This window comes from Schistocerca piceifrons, chromosome 1 (assembly GCF_021461385.2).
Source record: "Schistocerca piceifrons isolate TAMUIC-IGC-003096 chromosome 1, iqSchPice1.1, whole genome shotgun sequence".
In the NCBI taxonomy this organism is placed as follows: Eukaryota; Metazoa; Arthropoda; class Insecta; order Orthoptera; family Acrididae; genus Schistocerca; species Schistocerca piceifrons.
This window is the reverse complement of record NC_060138.1, coordinates 311,116,384-311,131,835: the sequence shown is the minus strand read 5'-3', so window position 1 is coordinate 311,131,835 and position 15,452 is coordinate 311,116,384. Positions and strand designations below refer to the sequence as shown.

Here is a 15,452-nt window from a genome sequence, read left to right as displayed (position 1 = left end):
TTGTTATTAATGCTGTTCGCATAAAAAGTGGTAGGTACATTATAAAGGCGAATTTATTGAGTTCTGTAAATCTTACTTCAAACCTTCCACCAATTTGACCTGTCCAGTGATAAGTAGAGGTATCAGATTTGTGGACCTCTAGAGTGGATGGTAGAGGAACCATTCTTTTGGTTTTTCAGGATGGCATTTGGCTCTCTCATCTGGGAAAAATGGATTTGGTGGGTTGGCAGAAACTACAGGAATTCGTAAGGGGTGCAGACGGCCGCAGCAAGACAGGTGGCATTCAGGAAAACTTTCTTTTTGATTAGCCAAATAAGGTAAAAGTGTCTGGTGACATTGGCCCATGTTTCTTCGTATTGATGTAGTGGTGGCAAATACCCCTGAAGATTATGCTTGCTGCTGGGGACCAGTGCAATAACTAGGTGCTGAGTGGCATCAGCGGCCAGTAGAGACAAGTGCAGCATACATGCAGCTCGTGGTGACTGTACTTAGCACAGCTGGTGGTGTGTAGGTGAAGTATGTGGTGTTGAGGCAGGGTGGCATAGCAACTCAAACTCCAGATGTCAACTTAGGAATGACAGGCTGATGATGACAGAGGCTGTCCATCAGATGCTGGAAGGTCCACCAGTCATGTGGTTATGGTTGCTGGCTCCAACCTGCCTGGCAGCTTGGTCAGCAGATACTGGAGGTCGAGGGATGCTCTGCCAGTAGGTGCAATGCTGCGGTGCCAAGTAATGTGGGACATTTCGCAGTTTGGCTGTGTTGTCAGCTGCATGCATTCAGGATGGATAGTTGGAACACCAGTGTTGTGAAGCCTTGGCATGCAGAATTTCATATTTTTTCAGCAGCGTAGTGCACTGGCCCACATGAGTTATTTGGCACAAAATTGGATGGCAGACCATTTTGATATAGAATGAATTTTATCCTGTAGCAATGCGTGCACCAATTTGAAACTTCCTGGCAAATAAAAACTGTGTACCAGACTGGGACTCGATCCTGGGACTTCTCACAATCTGTGCTTAGCTTTGCTTTGCTTCTGCCAGTGCCTTATCTCTGAGCTTCCAAACTTCACGGAAGTTCTCCTGCATATATTGTGGGACTGGCATTCCAGGAACAAATGAGAGATGGCTTACCAACAGCCTGGGGGATTGTTTGCAGTAAAGCTGTGAGGGCAGGTTGTGTCATGCTTGGACAGCTCAGTCAGCAGAGCACTTGTATGCAAAAGGCAAACGTCCCAGATTATGTTGTTGTGTTTGTTTGTTATAATTTTTTTGTGGTAAAGCTAATGTTAAGTGGTGGACAGTCATTGTAGTGCCTTTAAATGTGAAACTGGTTTTCAGTATGCTTCAGATGCTGAGACTTGAAATACAATCCGTTTTCCTGTGTCGGCTGTAGTTCCTGAAATCCAACATAAATACCTTACTTAGGGTCGATTGTATAAACGTCGCTGACTGGAGATAATTTTGACGTTAGTTCAGAAATTGAACTCTCTTCAGAATTACTCTCTATTATGTAACACTAAACTTCGATTCATCGAAGGTGGTTCAGTGTATATCTAAGATAGCGAGAAACATGCTTGGCAACACCACAGGAACTACTATCTTGCTTCCAATGCAAACATTAACTGAACATTGTAGGTACACAGTATTTATTATTGAAAAGGTCATGTTATGAAGATAAAGGAAAGTAAACAGACACAGAACCAATCTTTGAACTTCTCCCCATACAAAAAAGATTTTTTGCTGGAAATTGTGTGGAGCCAGTATAATGATACAACAGAGTGAAAAAGAAGCAGCTTAAATGATTTATCACTTGGTTATGAGAATGAGTTTGCTCTCTGTCGTCCTCAGTAGACTCATCAGAATACTGAGATATCTAAAAAGTAAATGAAAGGAAACCAAATACCATAAGTCACATGGTGTAAGTTTCCTGCACACAGAACGCTGCCCTCCAAAGTGGCCCAGAATACTCAGAAAATAGAAAGTTATGTTGTTTCAGAACATATTGTTGTTATAATTATCTTTATGGCCAATACAGCAGACAAAGCAGTATCAGATGGAAAAAAAAAACCTAGAATTGATCTGAATTGGAACTTGAGTTCCTACATACGAGATAACCAAACGCAAGCTGTGAGCTACCGAAACAGTTGTACAAATGATGCCTAATAAATAACAACTCGCTAATCAACTTACATATACTTGCTTATTTCTCTGTTTTTCATCAGTGCTCACAATGTTGCCAGAGCAGTTTAGTCATGTTTGATAGTTCAAATATTGATGTACGTTGTATTGTTGCTGCCACTAGAGCAGAGAGAGTACTTTTAAGAGACATTCAGTCATTATTGACTTGTCAATGTCGGTATATGTAATTGTTCATGGTAAATATTTCGAATTTTCCTTTCTTACTCTGCTGCTAAGTGTCTGTAAAATGCCTTGAAGTTAATCACATAAATTGCGAGATGTCTCCGTGAATTGTTATGAAATAAATTATTATGTGCACTCATTACATATTTAGCTGGTAAGTCCCATAACCTAACTTTGTATATAGAACAAATTTTGTGAGCTTCAGCGGTGTGTGAATGCATATTTACATGTTAATAACAACTTCTTTATTATTTCAATTTGTGTTCGCACAAAAGTGTTCGTTTTATAATGTCGCACTATAAACTGATAAATATTTACCACAATATAATCTGGGATTAATGTTAATACAACTCAGATTTAAAAGTTAAGCTTAATTTGAGGCAATGTTTTGTACTAATCCAGGGTTGAATGCTTTATACAGTCATTATTATTATTATTATTATTATTATTATATAATTTTGCCTGCTCCATACTTCATGCAGGAAATTTTCTACACACATAGCCGAAACATGCTCCATCTCAGTTTAACGTGTTTATAAATTATTTCATGAAACTTGTTTTTATTTGCAGTGAGGACTGTATGATGTTATTTATGTCCAATGGCAAAGCTTTCTTTAAAAGGCCACTGTTTTCTCACCTAGTGTTGATCTGTAACTGTACAATCCTAAAAACATGTAAAGCACAGATACTTGGTGTATTTACCTTGCTAGAAACAAATTCACCATATTCAAATCAACCTCAATGGTCCATTAGCGATCGTAGTAAGAGATTTTAACCAAAACTATGGTTACTGTAGCCTGATTTTTATGCATACAAACTGAATAGCCAGTTGGGATGCACCTGTATAGGTTCCCATTATGTAAAGGTACACACTTGAGGCTATCCTTGGTACAGTTTATAAATGTCATTCACTTGGTATCTGTTTTCTTACACAAAGTTTTGTTAGCAATCCTTTCAGGTTGTTACAGAAAATAAGTTAGTTTCCTTTTGTGAAGAATGGCAAAAAAAATTTCGCTCTTGCAGTAGAAAGTGATTTTGTTTCCCAGTCAGCCTAGAAACTAATAACTAGAGATTTCCTGTACATTCAGCATTGGCAATTCACGTTTCATGTGCTTCTGTTTATCGTTTGACTACTGTGCAAATGTTCTGTGCATATCTTGTACACAAGATGTGTCCAAGCCTTACCTTGTTCTCCAAATCGTACTTTGAAACAGGCTAAATACACTCTTTTTACAAAGTCAATTACACATTTCCTTTGCTGAACAAATGTGTACACCTCACTAACAAAACAAAACTCCTTTCGATGATTCAGACGTTTTCTGTGTCATGCAGCCATTTCAGTTCTCATGAAAAATGAGAAGACCATTACATTTAAATACAGCTTGTAGAACAGCATCATGGATGTACATAAGTAAATTTAGTTATTTAGATAGGTGACAATAAAATTTAATATTCAAAGCATTGTACTGTAATAAAGTGCACAAAATACACTGTAAAATATTTATCATTATCATTAAATGCATTAAGATTACACTGTTAAAAATTAATTTTTACAGATCAATCATTACATCAGCAACAATATCCAACACAATATAGTGACTATCTCAAATGTTTATTCTGCTAAGTTCTGACATTGTATGTACCAAGTTGCTGCTGACATTTTTCAGTAAAATGCATATAATGAATACTAGCAACATCATGTGTTCATTGTTCGAAGCTCCAAAGTAGTAGCCATGAAGATGATGATGCCATCTTTTGGCTAAATCCATATCTTTATTTGGAATGACAAGTAGTGAGCTTAGGCACACCTGTCTTAAAATATTTATTTATACTATAGATTGTGTACCAACATATTCATAAAATAATAAATATTGATTAAAAAGTAATCATAAATTACAATGTAAATAATTGTATCATCAATTTGTGGGAAACTAGAGTTGCTAGAACAAAATCGATGGTATTTTTGGAATCTTCAGCACCACACTTACACAGGATATGGGAAAAATTCCAGGCACTGCAAAACGGATTTTTCATTTCTTTCCCAGTGCAAGCGTTGGATTTCAGAAGATGTTTTCAGTTTTAAAGTAGCAACTTTTTTTGGGTGCTATGCTGATTGTAGTGATCGGAGATATTTTGTCGTAGTAATAAATTATACACCGATGGAAAAAATTGGAACTTCAAAACGTAATTAATGTAGAGTAATGAAATGTCAGGAATGCATTTGGCTAGATAAATATATTTAAGTGCTTAACATCGCAAGATCACAGGATAATGTAAGTGCGAGATAAGGCATTGCAAATGTGAAATGCTGATACATTAATAACCAGTGTAACTGCCAGAATGCCGAATCCAAGAATACAAAGGTGCATGCATTAGGTTGTACAAATGTCAGATGTCTGTCTGTGGAATGGAGTTCCATGCCTGATGCAGTTGGTTGGTCAATAAAGGGATGGTTAAGCTGTTCATGGATGACACTGGATTTGTCATCTGGTGATGTCCCACATATGCTCGATTGGAGACAGATCTGGTGATAAAGCAGGCCAAGGCAACATGCCAACACTCCGCAGAGCGTGTTAGGTTATAAGGGCAGCATGTGGCCGAGGGTTATCCTATTGGAAACCCCCAGAGATGCTGTTCATGAATGGAAGTACAAAGGTCAAACCACCAGACTGACGCACGGAGCTGCAGTTAAGGTGCTTGGGATAACAACGAAAGTGCTCCTGCTGTCATATGAGTTCACACCCTGGACCATAGCTGGAGGTGTAGGCCCAGTGTGTCTAGCTACAATGCAGATAGATTGGTTGTAGGTTCTCAACTGGCCACCTGCTAACCAACACATGGCCATCACTGGTACCAAGGTGGAACCAGTTTTCATCAGAAAATAAAAAAGACCACCATCTTTCCCCCTAATGAGATATCACTTGACACCACTGATGTTGCAAATGGCAGTGATGCGGGATCAGTGGAATGCTCACATTAGAGGGCTTTTACGTCAGAGCTCCTTGAAGAAAATGATTAGTAACAGTTCATTGTGTCACTGTGGTGCCAACTGCTCTCAAATTGGTACTGGACAGAGCAGTGCAAATCCGCTAGAGCCATACATTTGAACACTATAGTCTTACCTTTCCGTAGTGCCACATGGGCATAGAACAATTATTCCACAGTATTCAAAAGGCAGATTAAAAAGTACAGTAAACAATAAGAATTAGCATAAGCTACAATTACACATCATACCCTTATTGGTTAAAATCGAAGCATATCTTGTTAATTAATATATTTATAGAACTTTTATTCAAAATATACTTTTCCTGTGATTTTCCAACTTAATACTCTGTTGAAAAAGTTCAACACATTCTTTTAAACAGGTCCAGGCATTATTCTTCTCAAGAGTATTCAAATTAGGAGGCAGTTTTAAAGGGTTATACGTAAGCCCTGAAATAGGTTGTTAGCAGCTGCTGTTAGTGAAGGCAATAAAGCTAACAAGAATGGTGATCAAATAAGAAAGTGGCCAGTGAAGTGATAGGCAGTGTGTTGTGTGTGCCTGTGAATGTTTCACTGAAGACTACAGTTTTACATTTTTTGTTTCCAGTTCTTCGTCTCTTCGCTGACTCATCCTTTCGTTGTAGTGAGCACGTGTATGGCTGTTGTGGACTCTGGGTAAGTAAGAACTATGAGGGATATAATAGGAATTCATATGATGGAGCTTAACATTAGCAGGTGTAAAACCACTTGTCTTTCAAGAAAGTAAGCTGTTTCATAGTTAGGAATACACAGCGGGACACTTCCTTTAAAAATAAATGGTGGTCCAGGATTGTTTCGTATGTTAGAGAACTAGAGTTCAGTGATCAGTGTGGGGGTGGGGTGGGGTGGGGTGGAAGGGAGAGGGAGAGGGAGAGCGCAGGGGCACTAGTTTGGTTTGTTGAAGGATGTTGTCCTAAAGCTCAGCAATGTTTCTAGTGTTGTTTATGTACCTATTGATCTCTCATCAGTGCTCAGCTGTAGAATGAGTCCTTACCTTAACTCCTTCTGTTACTTGTATTCCTTCCTAGACGTTCATCTCTCAAGTTAGCATTTAAGTTGGAGATTAGAAGACTGTAACTCACAAATACTCTGTTCACATTCCAACAGTGGTGAAGAAGAAATGGACTTAACACATCCACAGTAAAATCACACGCGTTATTGTTTTTGAGGCACAGAGTGAATCTGCAAGTGAAAATAGCACTAGGCCCATATTACTTCGTTTTTAAGATAGCAGTCAAGTACTTGGGACTCACCAATCATACGCTAACCTGGAAGGTGCCATGGCTACAAATTGAGAGATGGCTGTCAACATAATCAGAGCTGTGACAGGACTTCAGTGAGGATTAAACATCAGCACAACACTAGCACTATACCATATGTAGGTACATACAGTTATTGATCTGGGAATGCTTGTTACAGTTGTGCAACTGACACTTAACAGAATTAAAAAATGTCAGTATTAATAGCTGAGAATTTGTTTGGTAGCAGTGCACACCACTCCTGCCAACACATTCATGATTGAAGCATATGAACCTCCATTCCATCTACACCAGCCGTATGTCTGTTCAAAATGAAACAATATGAATCCAACATTCCAGAATCCAGTCACTTCAAAGTTCACCACACAGACTGGACACTTCTGAATCACCAAAACTCTTCCTCTCCTGATCCAAGCATATGTAGATACTCAGGAGATATCGTGGACTACCATTAGAGGCTCTAGGCCAAATAGTTTGTGTTGCATTCCCTCTGAAACTGTCTAACATGAAATAATAACTGGTGTTACATTTGGCCATGAGACATACATTAACAATAAAACTTTGACACGGGCTTTAAGACAGTATTCAGAGGCAATATATGTTTACACTGAGGGCTCCAAAACAAGTAAACCTGTCAAGCACGCACACATGCACATGCACACACGCACGCAGATATTCTAACACTAATATTCTATAAATAGCTGTATATTTTATGTAAGTATAAGCTACTTATATGGCATTCAGCTTACTTTAAATGCTTAGAAATGTAACATTTTGCACTTCACAAAATGAAAACAGCATTGGCACTGTATGACTACAGTATCACCCAGTCACAGTTGGAATCAGTCAACTCATATAAATACGTGGGTGTAACAGCTTGTGGCAGTGTGAAGTAAAATGATCAAATAGGTCCAGTGCTAGGTTAAGTAAGTAGCAGACTTTACTTTTTTGGTAGAATAGTGGGAAAATGCAGTCAATGTACAAAGAAGATGTCTTGTAAGACACCCTTTGTGGCCCATCGTAGAATATTGCTTAAGTGTTGGGCTTCATATCGTATAGGACTAACAAAGCATGAGCATGTACAAAGAAGGGCAGCACAAGTGGTCACAGTTTTGATTGACCCATGGGAGAGTTTAACAAATATTGAAAAAGCTGACCTGGAAGACACTTGAAGAAAGATGTCAACTATCCCACAAAAATCTACTTAAAAAGTTTCAGGAGGCGAGTTTGAGTGAGGAATGTGGAGAATATACTGCAGCCCTTTAGATATCATTTTCAAAGGGACCTCAAAGACAAGATAATACTAATAACACCGTGACAGAGGCACTTAAGAAAGTATTTTTCTCGCACACTGTTAGCAAGTTGAATAGAGAGAAAACCATATTTGGTACAACACAAAGTAAGTCTTGGGTGTATGTGAAACAATATGGTCAGAAACATATAGGTCAGTAGACTTTTCTAAACATTTAATAGTCATCAAGAAAGTTCTAAGCAGTTTTCATATTGAGTGAAGCAGATATAGAAACATGCTCACAAGCAACATTCATGAAGTGTCCCAAGATTCTTTGCATCTGGAGCCATTTGTGAATGACTTAGTCTGTCAATTTTGACCTGCATTCTACACACTAGTAGTAAAATATAAATTTTTGGAGATTTTTTTGCAATCAGAGCTGCATTGGCAGAAACTTTGAGATTTCTGTGAAAGTAACAAGGATATGTAATTTTCTGTAAATTTAACTCTAAATGCTCAGAATGTCTGCAACCACACACACACACACACACACACACACACACACACACACACACACACACACACACACTTTTAAACATTTGTGTGGCTCTTACATTACTAGAACTGAGATTTGAATGAAGATTTACAGAAAATGAGACATCTCTGCAAGCAATTTTCATTCATCCCACAGTTACAAAAACATAAATATCTGCGTCAAAGCTATGAAGAGAGGCTTTGAATTTCATGGTGTTGAAAGTCTTGAAGTAGTAGCTAGTGTGCTTTAGGAAGAAAATGGATTGTGACAGAAAAGTGATATTCATTTGAAAACTGAAGAGTGTACCGCTGAATTATATCACATTTCACCACTCACCTATTAGTCAGCGTGTCTCAAGTTTGTGTTTATTAACACTCTCAGTACCCGCCTGATAAGTGCCCATGTCTGCAGAATTCAGGCAATTTTAGATATGTCCAAAAATTAATGCCTCAGAAAATATTGAACATATAAATACAAAATTAACAGTATTTTATGCCCATTTCATCGTCTTTAATATGCAACTATGAACAAAACCAAGTTTGATATTACGTAGACAAATTAATTTATTACATGTGACAATGTTTTCATAAAATTGTCATACATTCAAATAAGTAGAGTGAATGAGTTCATATATACGTAATGACCAGGGCTAAATCTTGTAGCTGTACAGTCAAGGGCACCTTGCCATGGTTCGCACGTTTTGCATCACCCCAGTTCCCAGAACTCCTGAAGATATACATTGAACGTGGATGTTGTATCACAGACACAGTCCCTTCGACTGTTCAGAGATGTCACTAAACCCACCCAAAGATGTAAAGGACTCTGTATGAGTTGAGCCTATTACACGGAGGGTGTCCGACAGCTGATCAGTTCGTCATTCCACCAGGAAGGAGGTATACAGCTCGTGTTGTCTGTAGTTCAGAAATGCCCAGACAGTCAGTACCGCAGTCCAATCATGTCCACATTGTTACTTTGTGCCAGGAAGGGCTGTCAACAAGGGAAGTGTCCTCACGTCCCGGAGTGAACGAAAGTGATGATGTTCGGACATGGAGGAGATACAGAGACAGGAACTGTCAATGACATGCCTTGCTCAAGCAGCCCAAGGGCTACTAATGCAGTGGATGATGGCTACCTATGGATTATGGCTCAGAGGAACCCTGACAGCAACGCCACCATGTTGAATAATTCTTTTCGTGCAGCCACAGGATGTCATGTCATGTTATGACTCACTTCGCACAATAGGTTGCGTGATGTGCAATTGCACTCCCGACGTCCATGGCGAGGTCCATCTTTGCAACCAAGACACCATGCAGTATGGTACAGATGGACCCAACAACATGCCGAACGGACTGCTCAGGATTGGCATCACGTTCTCTTCACCAATTAGTGTTGCATATGCCTTCAACCCGACAATTGTCAGAGACGTGTATGGAAGCAATCCGATCAGGCTGAACACCTTAGACACACTGTAAAGTGAGAGCAGCAAGGTGGAGGTTCCCTGCTGTTTTGGGGTGGCATTACGTATGACGTACGCCGCTGGTGGCCATGGAAGGGGCCATAACGGCTGTACGATACGTGAATGCCCTCCTCCGACCGATAGTGCAACCACATCGGAAGCATATTGGCGAGGCATTCGTCTTCATGTTAGACAATTTGCGCCCCCATCGTGCGCATCTTGTGAATGACTTCCTTCAGGATAACGACATTGCTTGACTAGAGTGGTCAGCATGTTCTCCAGACATGAACCCTACCGAACATGCCTGTGATAGATGGAAAATGGCTGTTTATAGACGATGTGACCCACCAACCACTCTGACGGATCTACGCCAAATCACTGTTGAGGAGTGGGACAGTTTGGACCAACAGTGCCTTGATGAACTTGCGGATAGTATGCCACGACAAATACAGGCATCCATCAATGCAAGAGGACGTGATACTGGGTATTAGAGGTACTGGTGTGTACAGGAATCTGGACCACCGCCTCTGAAGGTCTCACTGTATGGTGGCAAAACATGCAAAGTGTGGTTTTCATTAGCAGTAAAAAGGGCAGAAATTATGTTTATTTTGATCTCTACTCCAATTTTCTGTACAGGTTCTGGAACTCTCGGATTCGAGATGATACAAAACTGTTTTTGATGTGTGTAGTAAGTTTAACGTGTTTCTTAGGTATTTCAGCCTCTTCCATTACATTCCGCAATGCCACTCATGAAATGCTATCACAGGCTTGTTTAAAATCGATATAAAGCTGGTGTATATTTATTTGATCTTTGTAGCATTTTTCAAATATTATGTGCAGTGTGAATATCTGGTCAGTTGTTGACTTACTTCTAAAGATACTCTGATAGCTTTCAACCTCTCTTCCACATAGGGAGTAAGCCTCCTAATTAGGATCTTGGAGAACATTTTATACGTGCTATTTAGCAGGGAGATTCCTTGATAGTTACGCCAGTTTGATGTATCTCCTTTTTTTGTGTTTGGGGCACATTATAGCCATGTTATATGCCATTGGCATGCTCTTCTCCTGCCAGATGCTCAGTATTCGTTTGTGTATTGCTTTCCACAGTGTTCCCCCACCATATTTGAGAAGTTTAGTCTGTATCTGATCTTCTCCCAGTGCCTTGTTTTTTAAGGTCTGAAGAGCTTGTTTCCATTCTCTTAGTGTGGGGTCTGGTTTTAAGACCTCTGGACCATAAAAGTTATATCCACCAGTTCCTCTTGTTCTAATTCTTCTACTTCTGGGTTCAGTGACTCATCGAATTATTCTGCCCATTTGTTACTCTCCCCTATCAAATCATCTTCATTACACATAAATATATTTATCCTGGCTTGAAACCCAGCCTTTCCTCCTTTGATCTTTTGGTATGTTTCACAAATTTGCTTCTCTTCTTCTAGCTGTTCAATTTCTTCTTTTCTAGTGTTTAATTCTTCTGTCTGCAAATCCTCTTAGCAACACAGCACTTCCCATTATATTCATTCAGATTGACTCTAGTTCTTCTCTGAAATAATTTCATTCGTGCTGTCTTATGCTCCTCAATTCTTCTCATACATTCTTCACCAAACCAATGTGTCTTCCTTTGAGCCTGTGTGTGTCCCAAAACCTCGACAGTTGCCTTGAGGATTGCAGTCTTACATTGTTTCCACATTATTTCTTTGTGTTCATTTGACATTTCGGTATCATTTTTAATCACCTCTTTTGTTTGTGGTCTTTTTGTTTACTCAGTAGTGAGATCCTTTATCTGTATTTGTCACTAGATGATGATCTGGATTGCAATCAGCTCCATGTTGGCTCCTGACATCTATTATGTTTTAATCTTAACATGGACATCCATCCATTGATTGGTTCTAAGTGCATCACCGCTTGTTTCAGTCATTTAGTGACCACAAAACCTGTTCCCTTTCACCTAATTTCCTGGAGAGCCAATATTTTTGTACCGTAGTTGCTTACTTGTGTTATCAGCTGACGCAGTGCTCCAGCTTGGTATAGGCTCCGCACATTCCTTGTTTGTATTTACGTATATCTTATCCTTTGTTTTCTGGGGTTGTCATCAAACTAACTGTCCAACTTATTCCTTTGTTAGCATTTGAAACAATCGATTTTTACTGGGGAAGACTGTTAATCTTACACCCAGCCGTTTGGGGAGGTTGCCCCTTACAGCTCACCAGGTAGCTGGCTCCATTTACAAGGGAGCATTCTAAGCCATTATAAATCCCTTTCCTGACTGCGAGGCAGCAGTTAGTAGTTGGGAACTCCTCTCCTTTCTTCTAACCCATTGGCCCTCATGCCTGCTGATTTTGGTCCATACCATGTATTTTATTACCTTGTACCCTCCATATCTGGATAATGTTCCTCTATCTGCCACCTGGGAAGGCACCCCAATGAGGGACCACCAATGCCACACAGGCTTTTTCAATTTAGCTGTAACCAAAACCTTAGGTATAGACTTTCTGTCTTTATTTACAGTCCCAGTGCCAGTACCTTTGTGAAATAACTGCTCAGTGAGTTCTGGGCTAGGATAACATCTATTTAAATAAACAGTGTCCTTTATTTAAACAATTTCTGCTAGGCAGCAGCTTCATAACAACTGTTGACAATGAATTGTCAGTGGTGTGTTTTCCGGTATAAACTTTTTAAGTTTACATGTGGGGACAGTTAGCTTCAGCAATTCTTTGTAATTTCAGTCCTTACTTATGTAGTTTATTCTGCATGTAAGTACAAAAACTGACACAGTCACGAAATGGTCAGTTTTTCAGAAGGACCAAAGCTTGGATGCATCGCTCTTTCAAATTACTGTAGTAAGGAAGCACTTTGAAAAGTGGATGAAAACTGCCACCTCCTAATTTGTTTTGGTCAGTTATCAACAATATGCAGACTTGATAGTATCCGCTTGAAATTGAAGTGACTCATTATTTGCGGACAAAAATTTCAATGGACCATGTTAATAGTGCTTCAGTGATCTGATAATTTTGGCCTATGTGACTGAAACATGATGCCCAAGAAGTGTCTTAATTTCAGCTAGAGAAACTAACTTCCAGGAACTGAGTACACTGACTGAGGTTCAGTTCATTTTTGCTATGCTTTCTTTGAATTGTTTGTGATGTATACAGATTTGTTTGCAAATTATGTCATTGTCAGTTATGAATGTACTAACACAATCAAGCGCTAAACTCGAGCGAACAGTGTCCACATGAATTAGTCTCTTGAGTTGTGTTCACATTTATAACTGGAGCAGTGTCACATTCACTCCATTCACCAATTTCTGTTGTGGAAGGAACAGTGGTACTTTACATAATATCATTATAACTACTGTAGCCTTCTGATGAACTGATTTCAACTGAAGCTTCAGCTAAAAAAAGGGAGAAGACATAAAAACTACAAGTTCTGTAAAGTTATACACGCTATTTGCCTGATTTTGCTAAGCACTGTTAATATATGTTTTTATAGAATTTTACCAAAAAACGTACCTTTAAAGACACCCATATCAACCAAATCATAACCTTCACCATCTAGGACATCGATAGTGTTTCCATAATTCAGCAGATCAGCAGTTTCATCATCAGATAAATCACAGCATGCCATTTCTCTTACACAGAATACCAGTGATGTGCTCAGTCCACGGGTGAAGATGGTAACTCATAATGAACAAAATACTATGAAAACAAGGTACTTGTTCATGCAATCTATCCATGCAACTGATAACTAACAATATAAACAATGTATATCAGTAATCAGAGGTGCAAAAACAATGCACAGTGCTCTTTAATCAACAGAATATGCTGGCCGTGAAACCTATAGGTTTGGCACTAATGGAAGGGCACACGGCCTGTGCAAATGTACAGGCTTGGCACTGAGAGCGTTAAGTACCTACAGAGAGAGATTAAGAGAGATAAATTTCCAAGTACCTGATGTATATGACTTTCCTTAAAATAGATGAAACTTCTTTTGGTTTTTTGTGAAAAATAGTAGATTTCCTATTTCCCATTATAATTTTCCCAAAACTTTATTATACAATATAATTCCATATTTCAGTTGTAGGTTTACAGCACCAAAGAAAAGAGGCAAAACATTCAGTTAATTCCAAATGTAGTTTTTATGTACCACCTATTCTTCAATAGTAAATTTTAATACCAGTATTTATCACGCACAGAAGTTGTTCCTTTTTGTATTTTATCAAAATAGATGTGTCAAATAGAACAGTATTTAGAGTTTTTTACGTAACTCGCATGCAATTACCAGTTCTCAACAAATATCTGCTGTGTTTTGTAAACTTGTACCTGCTGTGCATTATTGCCAAAAAATAAAGGTGTGTGTGTGTGTGTGTGTGTGTGTGTGTGTGTTAATTTTTTGCAGTTAAAGACAACCTTTTTCAATTTTAGGTTAGCAGCTGGGAGGCCACCACACATGCCATTGTACACATCGTGGATTTGTTGCTGGTCTCATCTGAGTAGAGCTAAACAGCTTAAACGTGGATCCAGCCTGGTGTTCAGATATTATACAGGACCCTACTCTGTTCCCACAAATGATTCCAAGAATATTGAGAAAACTATGTGATGAAATAGTTGAATGTCTGTCCTGGAGCAGATCTCCTCATTTATTTTATTTTTTTTACACTCTAACAAGTACAAAGAGCACATTAGTAGTTTTGAGCAAAGGTATTTACATGATGTTACTCGGAGGTTGGGGAATCATGACAGTTATTTATCATGTACCTTTGTTGTATACAGACATTAGTTCAGGATAATGCATCTTTCAAAGACTCAGATGGTGATTGTATTATATTCTGGAAGTGGTTGTGGATCAGTACCTATTAGTAACAGTGAAATATTCATGTACTAACAGGTCTGTCTTTCTGGACCAGAAACAGGTTTATCGAGCCCTCTTTTTCAACTTCATAGTGTGCCAGAGTGTATTACACACGGATTTGACTCTGAAATGCACTGTTAAAGGTGTGTGCATTTTGTCATTGCAGATACCCCGACTTCTGTATAGTGCTGTTTTTAAGTAAAAAGTACGTAACGGGAGGACAGTTTTGTGATCAAAGCTGTTTAATTGGTTTATACTTTGTAATTTGTTGGCTTTTGTGCAGGAGACTTGAAACACATTTTATATAATGAAATACTTCTTTGTACAGTAGTTGTAACGTTAATGCTGTAGTACTTTTTTTACAAATCTGTAACATACTATTATACAGAATAAATACATAGTACCACAAAGAGATTTGTCGTTGATTTCATTAATTGGCCAAAATCTGCATTTCTTTCTTTGGTGTTTCAGTTTAGATTATTATTAAGTACAAGATCTAGCAAACTAGAAAAGTAGTATTTCTCAAATTTAGATCTGTCTGTTGTTGTGTGAAAACCTTGTAGTTTCTGGAGATGACGTGAATGACTACACTTGAGCAACAGATGTACTCTGTGAAAGAATCGAGAATTGGATCCTGTCACCATGGTAAATTGAATAACTCAGTATGAGTGGGATTATGTTGGATCTTTTAATGGCTGCTAGCAGCAGAATGAAATGCAGTATGGATGAAAGGTGTGATGTT

The 15,452-nt window shown here is 38.7% G+C and overlaps 1 protein-coding gene across 1 annotated transcript in view; it reads left to right on the top strand.

Moving 5' to 3' along the window:
- Positions 1-15,120, top strand: part of LOC124790575 (mitochondrial carrier homolog 2-like) — a 42,171-nt gene extending 27,051 nt beyond the window's left edge. The window contains exons 6-7 of the mRNA XM_047257795.1: positions 5,953-6,020; positions 14,284-15,120. Of these exons, the coding sequence (XP_047113751.1) occupies positions 5,953-6,020; positions 14,284-14,458 (243 nt within the window). The 3' untranslated portion in view covers positions 14,459-15,120. The remainder of the gene's footprint in view (positions 1-5,952; positions 6,021-14,283) is intronic.
- The last annotated feature ends 332 nt before the right edge of the window (positions 15,121-15,452 follow it).